Raw genomic sequence first — 13,459 nt, 5'->3', positions numbered from 1 at the left:
AGAGTGAGGGCATAGAAAATGACTTGGGGATAAGAGTCAATGTTGGTGATGGTCATCCAGAGGTAGAGACTTAAAGGGGCTGATATGCAAAGATCTAGAAGAGGAAACAGCTAGAGGAGAGGCCCTGTGTTTTTTCCCTGCCACTCTTTCATGTAGATCTTAAAAGAAGTGTCCTAGAACTCAAAGAGTGTACTGTTGGGGGTGGTGAAAAGAAGGAATTAAAAATAAAGGTTGGGAATTAATGGTAGGCACTATTTTTACAATTTTGTCATCATCCTGTCAGCCTGCCCTCAAAATATCTCCTTTATATTCTTATACTTAAACTAAAGCAAAACAAGAAGATTACTGAGAAGGCTTATAAAATAAATTTGATTAACCAATTAAACCTGCTTAATCTTTCAGAGATTTCTGCAAGGCTTGTGGTATTACTTTTCTTGTCTGTCCTGCTCCACATTCTTTTGAGTCCACCATTAGCTGACTTTGATCTTGAGTAGATAAAATGAAAGATAAAAGAAAGACATCACAGTACTATAAATATCTAGTATTTGAAGGTAATAGGGAATAAAACTTTCTTCTTTACTCTTTCCTTCTATTTGTTTCCGTAGTGTTTGAAAACAATATAGTTCTTTATATAGCACATATCAACCCATGGTATTTAAAGACATAGGTAATGCTTTTAAGTGAAATTCATAGGTAATTTCTAATATGAAATAGCAAACATGCCTTCTCTTCTATCCACATTCTCTATTCCCCTGCTCTGCTTTATTTTTAGTCTATAATACTTCTGCTCTTATAACATATTCCATAGTTACTTCTCTATTTGCTTATTTATTAATCCTCCATTAAGACATAAGTTTCTTAAGGTCAGGTACTTGGTTTTACTTGTTCATTACTGTATCTCTAAGGCCTAGAACAATGCTCAATTCATAATAGGTCCACTGAGTATTTTGGAATATGAATACATGTCATTTCAGTGTCTTGGTTTCAACCACTCCTATCTAGCAGCTAGAATCCAACCAAACTAGATGGTTTAGATTCCTAGTCATAATCCTGTTACTGTGTGCCAAATTCTGACTAAGATTCTGTAGAGTGGTGTGAATGAATAGGAAATAGGCTGTAGGAAAGTGAAGTTAATGTACTAGGCTAGAACTAGATAATTGACATTAAATTATTCAAAATTTAATTGCTACCACCTTTTATTGGATTTTATAAGTTGTGTTTTTTTGTTATTAGGGCTTTTAATAGAAGCAGTTTATACCTACCTTCATATTTTTCTCTTTGATAGATATATACTTGATCCATTACACATGTAATCATATTAGCATCCTATTGATCTATGACCTTTGGTGGCAGTTTTATTTTTAGATTAAAAATACTTTGCTGTGTTTCATGATGTATAAATAAATCAGAAGCCTTATTGAGTTATCTGAAGGGTAATTGATGTGTTAAATATTGTTTGACTAAAAGGAACTCAGTCTTTGAGAAAGCAATTAAAAACTTTTTTTTTATTTCAAGGGATGGGGAGAGGAAAAGCATGAGTGTTGAGAGGTAATGTTTTGTTATTAATTGTTCATTCATGTTATTTTAAGCTAATTTTTAAGTTTTAGTAAAATATCACTGAAATGAAAAAATCTTTTTGCAAACCAAGTTTTCAGCAGTTGACATTCCTAAAGTAAATATCCCAGTACAATGCTTTATTTTCTTTGATTTCTATGCTCTCAAAGGGAAAAAAATTAACCACAGTTATTTTTTTAAATGTTGGTTTTGTTTCTATTCAGTGAAAATCAGGCATTCTCAGATTTTAAATTTTAATTTCTAACCTTGTTTATAAGAAAAACTCTACTGAGTAATTATTTGAGAAACTTAAGGAATAACCATGGAATTCTTCCTGAAACTCTTCAAATATTTGGTGAATGAAGCACAGGCATCAAATAGTAAGACACTGATGAACAAGAGCTCTAAGGTAATCTAGTTCAGTGGTTTACAATCTTGTTTGGAAGTCAGGTGAAATCTTGATGGAACCTTATTGTTTTGGGAAAAACATCAGTGTTTGAAAAGTCCTTCAATTATCTCCTCAAAGCACCAAAGTTCCACTGAGACATTTATGAACCACTGACCTAGTACAACAGTGTGTTCATTTTTCACATGTATTATTTGTGATCAGAAAACCTGCATGGCTTTTACAAGACAACACACTTAATAAATGAGACTTTGATAAAAATTACTGTTTTAGGCTGTGATTTACATAAAAGCAATCAAAGGAAAAGAAGGGGGAAAGCATCCAAAATTAAGATAGTATTTTATTATTTAATCAGTTTTTTCTTCCATTTGTCTTTGTTATTGAAAGTACCACTTACTATGCAGGAATATTAGTAACAATTAATATTTTATAAGAAAGGTCCAGCAGGCCAATAGAAAAAATGAACAAAGATCTAATTAGTTACTGGAAAGAAATACAGATGGCTCTTAAAACATGAAAATATTCCCAATCTCCTTTATACTTTAAGAAATACAGATTGAATGTTTTCTGAGGTAGCATTTTTCACTAATCAGGTTAATACAGATACTAACATACACTATTATCAAGACTGGGAATGAAAGAGCTATAAACTCTAGAGGGAGTGTCGTAGTTTCTATTGGTTTATCACAACATTACCACAAATTTATTGGTTTACAATACAAATTTATTCCTTTACAGTTCTGAGGACCAGAAATGCTAAAATATAGGTGTCAGCTGGGTTTGAATTACTTCTACAGGCTCAGGGGAGAATTCATTTCCTTACCAAAAGCTTCTAGAGGCAGTTTGTATTCTTTGACTAATGCCCCCATTCTCCATCTTCAAACCAGCACCTTGTCTTTCTGAATCTCACCTCCTGCCTCCTTTTCACAAGGACCCTTGGGATTACATTGGCCCCACCTAGATAATCCAGGATAATCTTCCCATTTTAATTTAATCACATCTGCAAAGTCTCTTTCACCACATAATATACTAGGTCCCAAGTGAGATTAAGAACTTGGCCATCTTTGGAGACCATTATTTTGCCCACCAGAGGGGCAAGCAGTTTGGCAGTATCTATCAAAATCACAGATGCACATGTACTTTAATCCCATGGCTCTTTTTCTAGGAATTAATTCCACAAATGTAATCACATGGCATTTTACATATATACAAGGTTATTCATTGTATTTTTTTATGATAGCAAAAGATTAAAAGTAAATATCCATAAATAGAGGATTGTTTAAATGATCTTATATCTTTACATTAGAATATTAGGCTGCCATATAAAAATGAGGAAATAGGGAGCACTCACCAGGATAAATTGAGAAAAGCAAGGTACTGAATAATGTGTCTAATAATTTGTTTATATAAAAAAATGAGGGGGAAATGTTTGCTTGTTTGCTCATATATGCATAAAATATTCTGGAGGAATGCAAATGAATAGGAAGCTGGCAACATTGGTTGCCACTAGGAAGGAGAACTAGGTATCCAGGAATAGATTTACAAGGGGGACTCCACTGAATAATCTGCTCAAAGTCTTTTATCATTATCTTGATCTCTCTTCAGTATCTTCCTCTTTCATGTTAGTATGATCTCTCAACTTCTTTCAACACTCTATTGCAGATTAATTCAAACTTCCTACATTTAATGTTAGCTCTCCGTTTTCAGTTGTCTATTTTAAATAACTCTACATAGATGACATGAACCAACGCTTTAAATCTACTTCAAGATATTTTTCTTCCAGAAAATACATGTGCAATAATTGGAGTGAAATTCTCACCTATACTTTCTTAAGATAATCCTCTGTAACAGAGTCCATGTACACATGTATCCTAATGTGTTTTTGGTTCTGGGGGGCATTGTCATTATCTGTTGGTTACTTTAATTATCTTTTTAAAAAATACTGTAGAGAGATCAAATGCACCTTTCCTAATCATTTTAACTATAAATTCCATATTTAAGTAGATCTTAGATGTTTTTACTTAATTATATCTTAATTCATCTAAAAACTATTCTGTACTGCAGAAAGTATAACTTAAAATGCTAGGCCATTTAAACATACTATATCATTCCTAAATTGTCCCGAGTTATAGTTTACTCTTAAATCAATATCATTCTTGTCTTTCTAGGACGTTCAGCGAGATAAGTAAAGCAGAAGAACAGTACAGCTTGTGCCAAGAACTTTGCAGTGAACTTGCTCAAGATCTGCAGAAAGAAGGACGTAAGGTATTTTATTTTGATTTGGTATTCTTAGTTTAAAAATTGTTTAATAATAAAATATTGCATTAAGGCAGAATTGGAGTTTGCATTTGAATACAAATTGGGGATGTCAGAAAAGAGTATTCCCATCCCCAATAGAGACATACTCAGTTCTGACCCATATCTGATGCTTATGATGCAGCCATTCTATGAAGAAGCAATTTATGAGGGTGAAGTGGTTCCAATATAATTCCAGAAGAGTTCATACTACCTCAGGAGTACATCTCATTAAGTTCAGAATCAGTTACATTAGCATTAGAGAATAAGGCAAAGGAAAGGATTTCCCTAGAACTGTATTATTATAAATGCCTTTCAAATCATCCTTTAATGTTTATCTCACGTAGACAGTAACTTTCTAGAACAGGCATTTTATTCCAAGGCTCTAATCCAGGTTGCTTAATACAATGAGAACAAAACCTGGAAGGCTTTGAGCATTGTATTTTCTATTCTTCACTCACAGCAGTCCATATTAAGTCATTTTTCCAACACTCGCAAACCAGAGATGGAGTTATTGTGAAGTCTAGTACAAAAATATTAAAAAGTTACTACAAAGGATAAGATAGCTGATGAGCATTGTTTTTATAATCTCTCTATCATACCTTGAGTATAATGAGAGTTCTTTTAAAACATTTTTTTAATAAACTTTTAATTTTAAAATAATTTTACATTTACAGAAAAATTGCAATGATAACAAATATAAAGAGTTTGGGTATACCCAGTTTCCCTCATTATTAACACCTTGTATTATCATAGTTATATTTATCTAAAGCTGATATTAGCATATTGCTTGCTATTAGCTAAATTGTAGACTTTATTTGGATTTTACCTCTTTTTTCCATTAATGTTCTCTTTCTGTTCCAGAATTCAGTCCAGGGAACCACATTGCATTTAGTCATCATATCCCCGAGTCTCTTCTAGTCTGTGACAGTTTCTCAGTATTTCTTTGTTTTTCATGACCTTGACAGTCTTGAGGTATCCAGTCTTAGTCAGGTGTCCTATACAATGTCTCCCAATCTGTGTTTGTCTGATGGCTTTCTTATGATTAGACCAAGGTTATAGGTTTCTAGAAAGAATACCACAGAGGTGAAGTGTCCTTCATCACATCCTAACAGGGCATAGGATAGCCACATACCATGGGCGATAGTAACCTTCCTCACTTGCTTAAAAGGTAGTATTTACAACACTTCTCCATTGTGAAGTTACTATTTTTTCCTTTCCATACTCCATCTTTGGGACTGAGTTAATAAGTCTAACCCACTCCCACAACCTCTAGGAGGTAGTAAAATATACATAATGTGAAACTTATCATATTAACCATTTTTAAGTATACATTTCAGTAGCATTTCCGTTCATATTGTGCAATCATCACCACTATCAAACTCCAGAACTTTTTCATTATTCCATATTGAAACTCTGTACCCATTAAACAATAACTGTAAAGGGAGTTCATACGTGAAGTTGTTTAGCATATTGTCTGGTGTATAGTATGCACACAGTAAGTATGAGCTATCCAAAAGACCTATTCCATGAAGCCCCTTTGGAAAGATTTTTTTCTTCCCTTCCTTTTCAGTACTGAATTAACCTCTAAAAGACATTTAGTTAAAAGGAAAGCGATAAGTTAACGTTGCCTTTTATATTAAGGTCCTATAAAAATTTGTTTGGAGAAGGGAGAATTACTGGCTAAAACGGGATTTTTAGATTACTTAATAGACTACTTATTCTTTATGACAATTTTCATTGCCTTATTTTATGAATGATTATACTTCCATATTATAGGTACATAAGAAATTCTTTCTGAATTTTTCTAACCTATAAAATAACTTTTTTCCAGGAGTTAGAAAGTCATGTATGATAATGTATTCTGTTTGTTACAGGGTAGAACTGTTACACTTAAGTTGAAGAATGTGAATTTTGAACTAAAAACTCGAGCATCTACAGTTTCATCTGTAATTTCTACCTCAGAAGAAATATTTGCTATTGCTAAAGAATTGCTAAGAACAGAAATTGATGCTGATTTTCCACATCCCTTGAGATTAAGACTTATGGGTATGGCTTTTCTTTTCTTGTTTATCCTTAAATCTGCTAGACTTTCCCAGAGAATCAACTCTGAACACCTCTATTTTATTTCTTAAATCTGTTTAGAAATGTGTACCTATAATGCTGCCATTTTCTTAACTGTTGGAATCTGATGCATGTGAAGCCATGATCATTAGTTCAATTCTAGTAAGAACCAACTAAAGGACCAATTAAATATTGGCTGTTCTTTACTACTATTGAAAACCTTGGGACTAGGTATGTTTCAAATTTTAAAACTTTTCAGATTTTAGAAAGCAAATTCAGTGCATATTGAGTATGTTATATGCCTTTGGGATCTGAGGCAGAACCTCATGGTCAAACACATTCACATTTCTGTAGTCAAACAAAACAATATTCACACTAATATTGCAAAGACTATAAATAGCTTCACATCAATTTGGTCATCAATTGTCATTTGTTACTACTTTCAGAGCTTTTTAGATTTCAGAATTACAGATAAGGGATGTTGCCACATCTCTAGCCACCACATTGTAAACAGACAAACCAACCAACCATGTTTCCAAAGTGAGCTGGTAAGAGGATTTCTATGGATACGCACTCCAAATGCCACTTTACCGCTAAGAGTGGGTCATTAGCCATCATATTTGAAAGATTGTATACACTGAAATCAATTGAATAAAGTTTGTTGATTGAAAGAGCTAAGGAACAGATATTTCTACCAGCTTTATTCATAATTGCCAAAACTTGGAAGCAACCAAGATGTCTCTCATTAGTAGGTGAATGGAAAATGATGCAGACTATGGAATATTATTCAATGCATAAAAGAAAATGAGCTATCAAGCCATGAAAAGACATGGAGGAACCTTAAATGTATGTTATTAAGTGAAAGAAACCCATCTGAAAAGGTTACATACTGTATGATTCCAACTATGCAATGCTCTGGAAAGACAAAACTATGGAGACAGGAAAAAGATCAGTGGTTGTCGGGGGCTGCAAGGGGAAGAAGGGAATAAAGAGGCAGATCACACAGGATTTTGTTTTTTTGAGGGTGGTCAGTCTATTTGGTACGATGCTATAATGGTGGATACATATCATTATACATTTGTCCAAACCCATAGAATGTCCAACAGCAGGGTGATCCTTAATGTAAACTACAGACTTCAAGTGATAATGTTGTGTCAATATAAGTTCATCAATTATAACAAATGTACCACTCTGGTGGGGGAAGTTAATTGGAGGAGGCTGTGTATTAGGTTTAGGGGCAGGGATATTTAGGAATTCTGTGCTTTCTGCTCAGTTTTGCTGTGATTCTAAATTTATTCTAAAAAATAAAGATTTAAAAAAAAATAATAATAATAATAACAATAAGGGAGAAATGTGGGATTCACATATAAATCAAGTATAAAATCAAACGAATATTCATATTTGACCTGATTGTTTATAGTTCATAATGCGTGATCAAAACCGAAAGTTTCTGTGATGACTGCCCTTGCACTGTTCACCAAGTAAGAACTTATTCACTATGTAAGAATTTGTTCACCATGTAAGAACTTGTTTGTTATGCTTCAGAAGATCAGAGACTGATGAGAATTAGGCTTGGGGTGGATTAATGATTGTGCATTGAGTCCCCTATACAGAATTTTATTGTTGTTAACAACCATTTGATCAATAAATACGAGAGATGCCCTCTCAAAAATAAAATAAAATAAAATAAAATAAAAATATGAAAGAAAAAATAAATAAATAAAAAATAAAGATTTTTGTCTACTGGAAAAAAAAATGCTAGAGTCTTGTAGTTGGCTAATTAGGTACTTGGTATTTAATGGTATCATGTGTCAGATATTAATTGAAAGAACTATATAAAATCACACCAACTGTAGTAGATACCACTTAGTGATACCCACTTTTTTAAGGAAAGTAAATTTCTGCTCAAAGTACTAGCTTTAAAAAAGCATCCTTTAATTCAGAAAATATGTGTTGTTGCTTATTATTTTTCTCTAAACAGCCTTTTTGTATATATGTCACAACAGGATTATACAAAATGTTTTTGTGCAGTATGAGTGAATTAGCTTTGTTAAGCTTGAAATTGATTAATTGTGGTTGGTTTAATTTAGGTGTGCGGTTATCTAGTTTTCCCAGTGAAGAAGACAAGAAATACCAACAAAGGAGCATTATTGGCTTCTTAAAGTCTGGAAACCAAACTCTGTCGGCCACTGGGTGTACACTAGAGAAAACTGACAAAGATCAGTTTTTAAAACCTCTAGAAATGTCTCAAAAGAAGAGCTTCTTTGATAAAAAAAGATTGGAAAGAAAATGGAGCCACCAAGACATATTTAAATGTAAAACTGTGGATAAACAAAGTTTACAGGCATCACAATCATTCCAAGTTTTAAAGAAGATGAATGAAAATTTAGAATCATCAGAGAATTCGGATAGCTCACAGATATTTACCTGTCCTGTTTGCTTTAAGGGGCAAAAAAGCATTAGCCTGGAAGCCTTTAATAGACATGTAGATACATGTCTTGATGGACCATCAATCAGTGAAAACTCTAAAATGTTCTCATGTTCACATGCTTCCTCTACAGAAGTTAATAAGAAAGAAAGTATACATCATTGTTTTTCAGTCTGTGAGAAGCAGGATTATGAAACCCATCAGAAGAATATAGAAACCAGTTCAGTAGACTGTGTAGAGTTGGTAGAGACTATAGGGAACCCACCTAAAGAAATAAGTCTAGATGCTTTAAGTAATAAGCACGGCAAAGGGGACTGTTCTAGTTTTCCAAGCAAATCATTTAATATTGAGCACTGTCATCAGAATTCTTCCTGTGCTGTTTCACTGGAAAATGAAGATGTTGGATCATTAAGTAGGCAAAAATCCCTCCAGCCTTATTTATATGAAGTGGTAACAGACCAAGCTCTAGTTTGTCCTGTTTGTAACCTGGAACAAAAGACTTCAGATCTTACCCTGTTCAATGTGCATGTGGATGTTTGCTTAAATAAGGACATTATCCAGGAACTAAAAAAAGATAATGTTAGTATAGTTAACCAACTCAAAGAAAGCACCAAAAATGCTGGTGAGTTTGCAGTCATTTTAAAGAACTTGATTTTCTAGGAATGTTTTATTAAAATTGAGATTGTTGTTAAATCTGAAACACTTACTGCTAAAGGGATAGTTTGTGTATGTTGCCATTTAGGAAAATATTAGTTGCCTTACCATAGTTTAGAATTCAAAGAAGCCATTAGGTTTTAAATTTTGGGGAATCTTTGGCTTGGGCTTGATTAAGCACAGAATGAACTCAAGGTTAAACCTGTGAATATCACAAATATTAAACAAAAATATGACCATGGACATCACACAAAAGGAACAACAGAAGCAGTGAGGAAATATATAGAGCACTAGTTGAGTTGAGAGTGGTATTGATGCCTTAAATTTTGATCACATTGCTCAGTCAACCTGAGAGTCTGATCAAAAGGAGAGCATTGTTAAAAAGAAAAACACAGGCCCAACATGGAGTCAGTTCTGCTAGATCACATCATCAAACCAGGACTTAATACCTAACCTAATTTCAGTTTCAGCTTCCCCCAGAAATGCAGTAAGTCAGGAATTTAAGATAATCTGTTACTCTCTTCATTTCCCAAAGGAATCCACCCTTTTGTCCCCAGATGAAGGTGACCTCACAAGAAATAATAATTTTTTTCTATTTGTGAATTCCTTGTCCAGTCTTCTAAAACCGTCTTCCTGTAGTTGTTGGGAGCATTTATCTGTTTGCTAAAAGGGGATGCTGTCTTGATTCATGAATTGCCTAATAAAGCCAATTAGGTCTTTAAATTAAAAGAAAAATTACATAGCCACACAGCCTCTTCAACTTGTTTTTTGGTAGATTTGATTCTAGCCCAACTTGAAAAATAAAATTAAGTGTAGTGCTAATAAAACCAGTATATTACAAGGAAATTATGCTATAAAGTTAGTTTCCGGTGTGTATAAATATGAACTATGTAGAACTAAGGAAATTTTTTTTAAATCAATTTCAGTGTTTCATACAACTTTTTCATTATTTCATGTTGTTTATTATGGAATTTCTCGAATTTTCTTCCCTCTAAAGGTAACAGTGCAATACAGAAGACTGTAACAAAAACAAAAAGGTATGACTAAGATGAGTTCTAATAAAGCTGCCTATAAAATTGTAATATTTTGAGGTCTAATTTTTAGGGGATTTAAAATTTACTTTTATAATTCATCAAGTAAAATTTTTTAAATCTATCATTTATAAAAGTTTTAAGAAATCTCTTCCTGGATTTTAATTGTTGTCTGCTTGTTTGTTTTTATTCTAGGCCAGGACTGATGATGAAGTACTCAGCATCAAAGAAAATAAGACCAGACAATCCCAGACACACTCTTGATATATTTTTTAAATGAAGATTGAACATTTTTATCATTAATTTTTAATTGAAACTTGATATTTTATGATCAGTGAATCTCTTCCTCCTCATCTTAAGTTTAGAGATTCATTTGTGAAAGACAAATGCAATAAACTCCCTCCCAATGACAATTCCTTTATGTGAATTTACCCCTGTATATCTTTTTGATAATCATGAGAATTCACTTCCATAATGTATCAATTAGAAATCAGTGCTATTAGAAGTAATTTAAAAATGAGGAATTAGGAATAGAATCAAAAAATGATTTCTTTATTATGTTTTAAGGTGAATAGAAAAGCATATTTATAAGGGCTCTCAGAGTTTCAGACCAACATTTTAGCATAAGAATTTTATTTTAGTGTAAGAATTTTTCAGTGTTTAATCACTTTGATGGCACTGGACTGCTATATTTGATCTTAGTATCTGCTACAATTTTGTATATTCATATTTTAGCTCCTTGTATCTTCAGATACTTCATAAACATTCATAATTATAATTTATCATAAGTTCTATGAAGAATATTAGATTAGCAGAACTAGTATGAGTGGTTTTGTTACCCTCAGGAAAATAATATCACAGTATTATTTTCTGTATTAAAAGAATTTTTGCTTAAAATATGATTAATAACTTTTTTATTTAAAATTTCTTTATCTTATGAATAAGCACTGTGTTCACTGGAAACATGTAGTCTAAGATTCAAGGTAATTATTTTCTTATATAAAGGAGTTTTAAATGGCAGCATTTCATTTCTTAGCAGTTATATTTGTGAAAGAATGCTTAATTGTAGTTAGTTTAAATAGTTGGTCCAAATACTTCCATTTTATCAATAAGAGTTTTTATCAAAAACATTTATTTAATTGAAATGTGAAGATGGAAACCATTTTATGTTACTGTTTTAGAAACTGAATCTTTTGTTCTCTTCTGTTTTTTTCCTTTTTCCACTTTTCATACTTCGTAGCTTATTATCTAAATTTATACTGAAATATTTTAGGAATAGCTTAAAGTAGGATCTTAACTGCCTTTGGCCAAAGTGGTAACTTGGATTTTAAATTACTAGATTATTCACAGTAAGGCTTAATGTTTATTAACATGCCAATCTCATGCCTAATATTATTATATACAGTGATGAATACAAAGCTGTAGAGCTATGGTGCTTGATTGTGTGATTTATTTATGTGAATTCTTTACAAAACTGAGTTCAATGAAATACTGATTTAATGTATTAAAAAGTAGATAGCACCATATTTAGTTTTCTGTCTTGCCTCAAGTTAATTTTTATTGTGTTTTCAATATTATATAAATACTAAATTATTTTCACCTAGATGATTCGTTTAATTGAATGTGGTCATTTGCTAATATTTAATAAAAATTTAAAATAAAAATTGAAATGTTTAATTGATTTTAGTCAGTAGAAATGGTTTCCTTTCATTTCCACTCTTTACCCCCTTCTCTGATGCTTTAACTTTTGTTTTCTTTGCCCAGAATTCTCTCCACATCCTTTTCTATCTGTTTTATCTAATACATTCAACTCATTTTCTTATTATATTTTTGTTTGGGGACATTTTTAGAAAGTACATCAAAACTACAAAGAATAAGCACTTACAGTCTTACCTACTTAGGGTCACAATATAGGGCTCTACCTGGGAGAACATACTTGTAACACACAACTGGCAAAAAACTAATATTGGAAATATATAAATGACTCCTACGAATCAGTGAGAAAAAGACAGACAGACAGCCAATAGACATTTGGACAAGAGACTTTAAATGGCACTTCACATAAATAGAAATCCAAATGGTCAACAAATATGAAAACATTCTCAGCCATTTTAGTAATATAGAAATGAAAAAAAAATCCCCCCAATGGGGGAGCCACGGCAGAAGATTTCAAGGAGGAAAAGCGGTGAAGTTGGGTATTTATTGCCTTGTGTACCTTTTTGTAGGATCATCTCGAGCTGGTTAGGTCCCTAACCAAAAGTCACAACTTCATACTGCATTCCTTCCAGGTTATCATCCTTTCCTTCCCCCACCCCTTCAGCCTAGGGGTAGCAACAGAGCCTCACTCTTCTTAGTCCTGGGCTGCTACACTATCTTTTTGGTTTCCCCACACCTTTCTAAATAGTCCCTTTCTTAAACTCAAAAAATTAATTTTTTTCTTTCCAGAACCCTGATAAATTGTCTTGGGAAAACGATTTTACCTGTTTTTCAGGAACCATGTACAAGAATGCTCATAGCAATACTGTAATAGCCAAAAATTGGAAATAAATATCCAGCAATGGTAGAATGGTTAAATTCTACCATTGCATATTCATGTATATTCAAACAGTAGAATTCCACACAGTGGTAAAAATGAAGGAAAGAGCTAACCAGAAAGTAGATGAATATCATGAACATAATGTGGAGCAGAAGAAGCAAGTCATAGAAAGATGTCATCAACATGCTTCCATTTATATAAAGTTCAAAACAGTTTAAATTGAACCATATTGTTTTAAGTATATATCCATGTGAGACCAAATTGTAAAGAAAAGCAAGTATGTTATTGTTCCAAAAGTTAAAATGATGATTTCTCCTATGAGGAGATAGGGAGATGTGTAGGGGGATGCACATGGAGCTGCTGGGATGCTGACAATATTCTCTTTCTTGCCTTGGATGGTAAATACATGGATGTTTAAAAATATTCTTTAAACTGTACTTATATATTTTATATATTCTTGTTCTTACATGACATAGCACAATAAAAAGTAA

The 13,459-nt window shown here is 32.6% G+C and overlaps 1 protein-coding gene across 4 annotated transcripts in view; it reads left to right on the top strand.

The window, feature by feature from the left end:
* Positions 1-12,096, top strand: part of POLK (DNA polymerase kappa) — an 89,676-nt gene extending 77,580 nt beyond the window's left edge. For 3 of the 4 annotated variants that reach the window (XM_057494248.1, XM_057494252.1, XM_057494247.1), the window contains 6 exons: positions 1,516-1,548; positions 4,129-4,225; positions 6,133-6,304; positions 8,410-9,369; positions 10,399-10,438; positions 10,628-12,096. In XM_057494248.1, coding sequence (XP_057350231.1) covers positions 1,516-1,548; positions 4,129-4,225; positions 6,133-6,304; positions 8,410-9,369; positions 10,399-10,438; positions 10,628-10,712 — 1,387 coding nt within the window. In that variant the 3' untranslated portion in view covers positions 10,713-12,096. The remainder of the gene's footprint in view (positions 1-1,515; positions 1,549-4,128; positions 4,226-6,132; positions 6,305-8,409; positions 9,370-10,398; positions 10,439-10,627) is intronic. The other variant, XM_057494259.1, reaches the window with a different exon arrangement.
* Positions 12,097-13,459: the final 1,363 nt, after the last annotated feature.

This window comes from Manis pentadactyla, chromosome 2, assembly GCF_030020395.1.
Source record: "Manis pentadactyla isolate mManPen7 chromosome 2, mManPen7.hap1, whole genome shotgun sequence".
NCBI classification, from domain to species: Eukaryota; Metazoa; Chordata; class Mammalia; order Pholidota; family Manidae; genus Manis; species Manis pentadactyla.
Note: the sequence above shows the minus strand (reverse complement) of the source record. Positions and strands in the feature narration are given on the sequence as shown.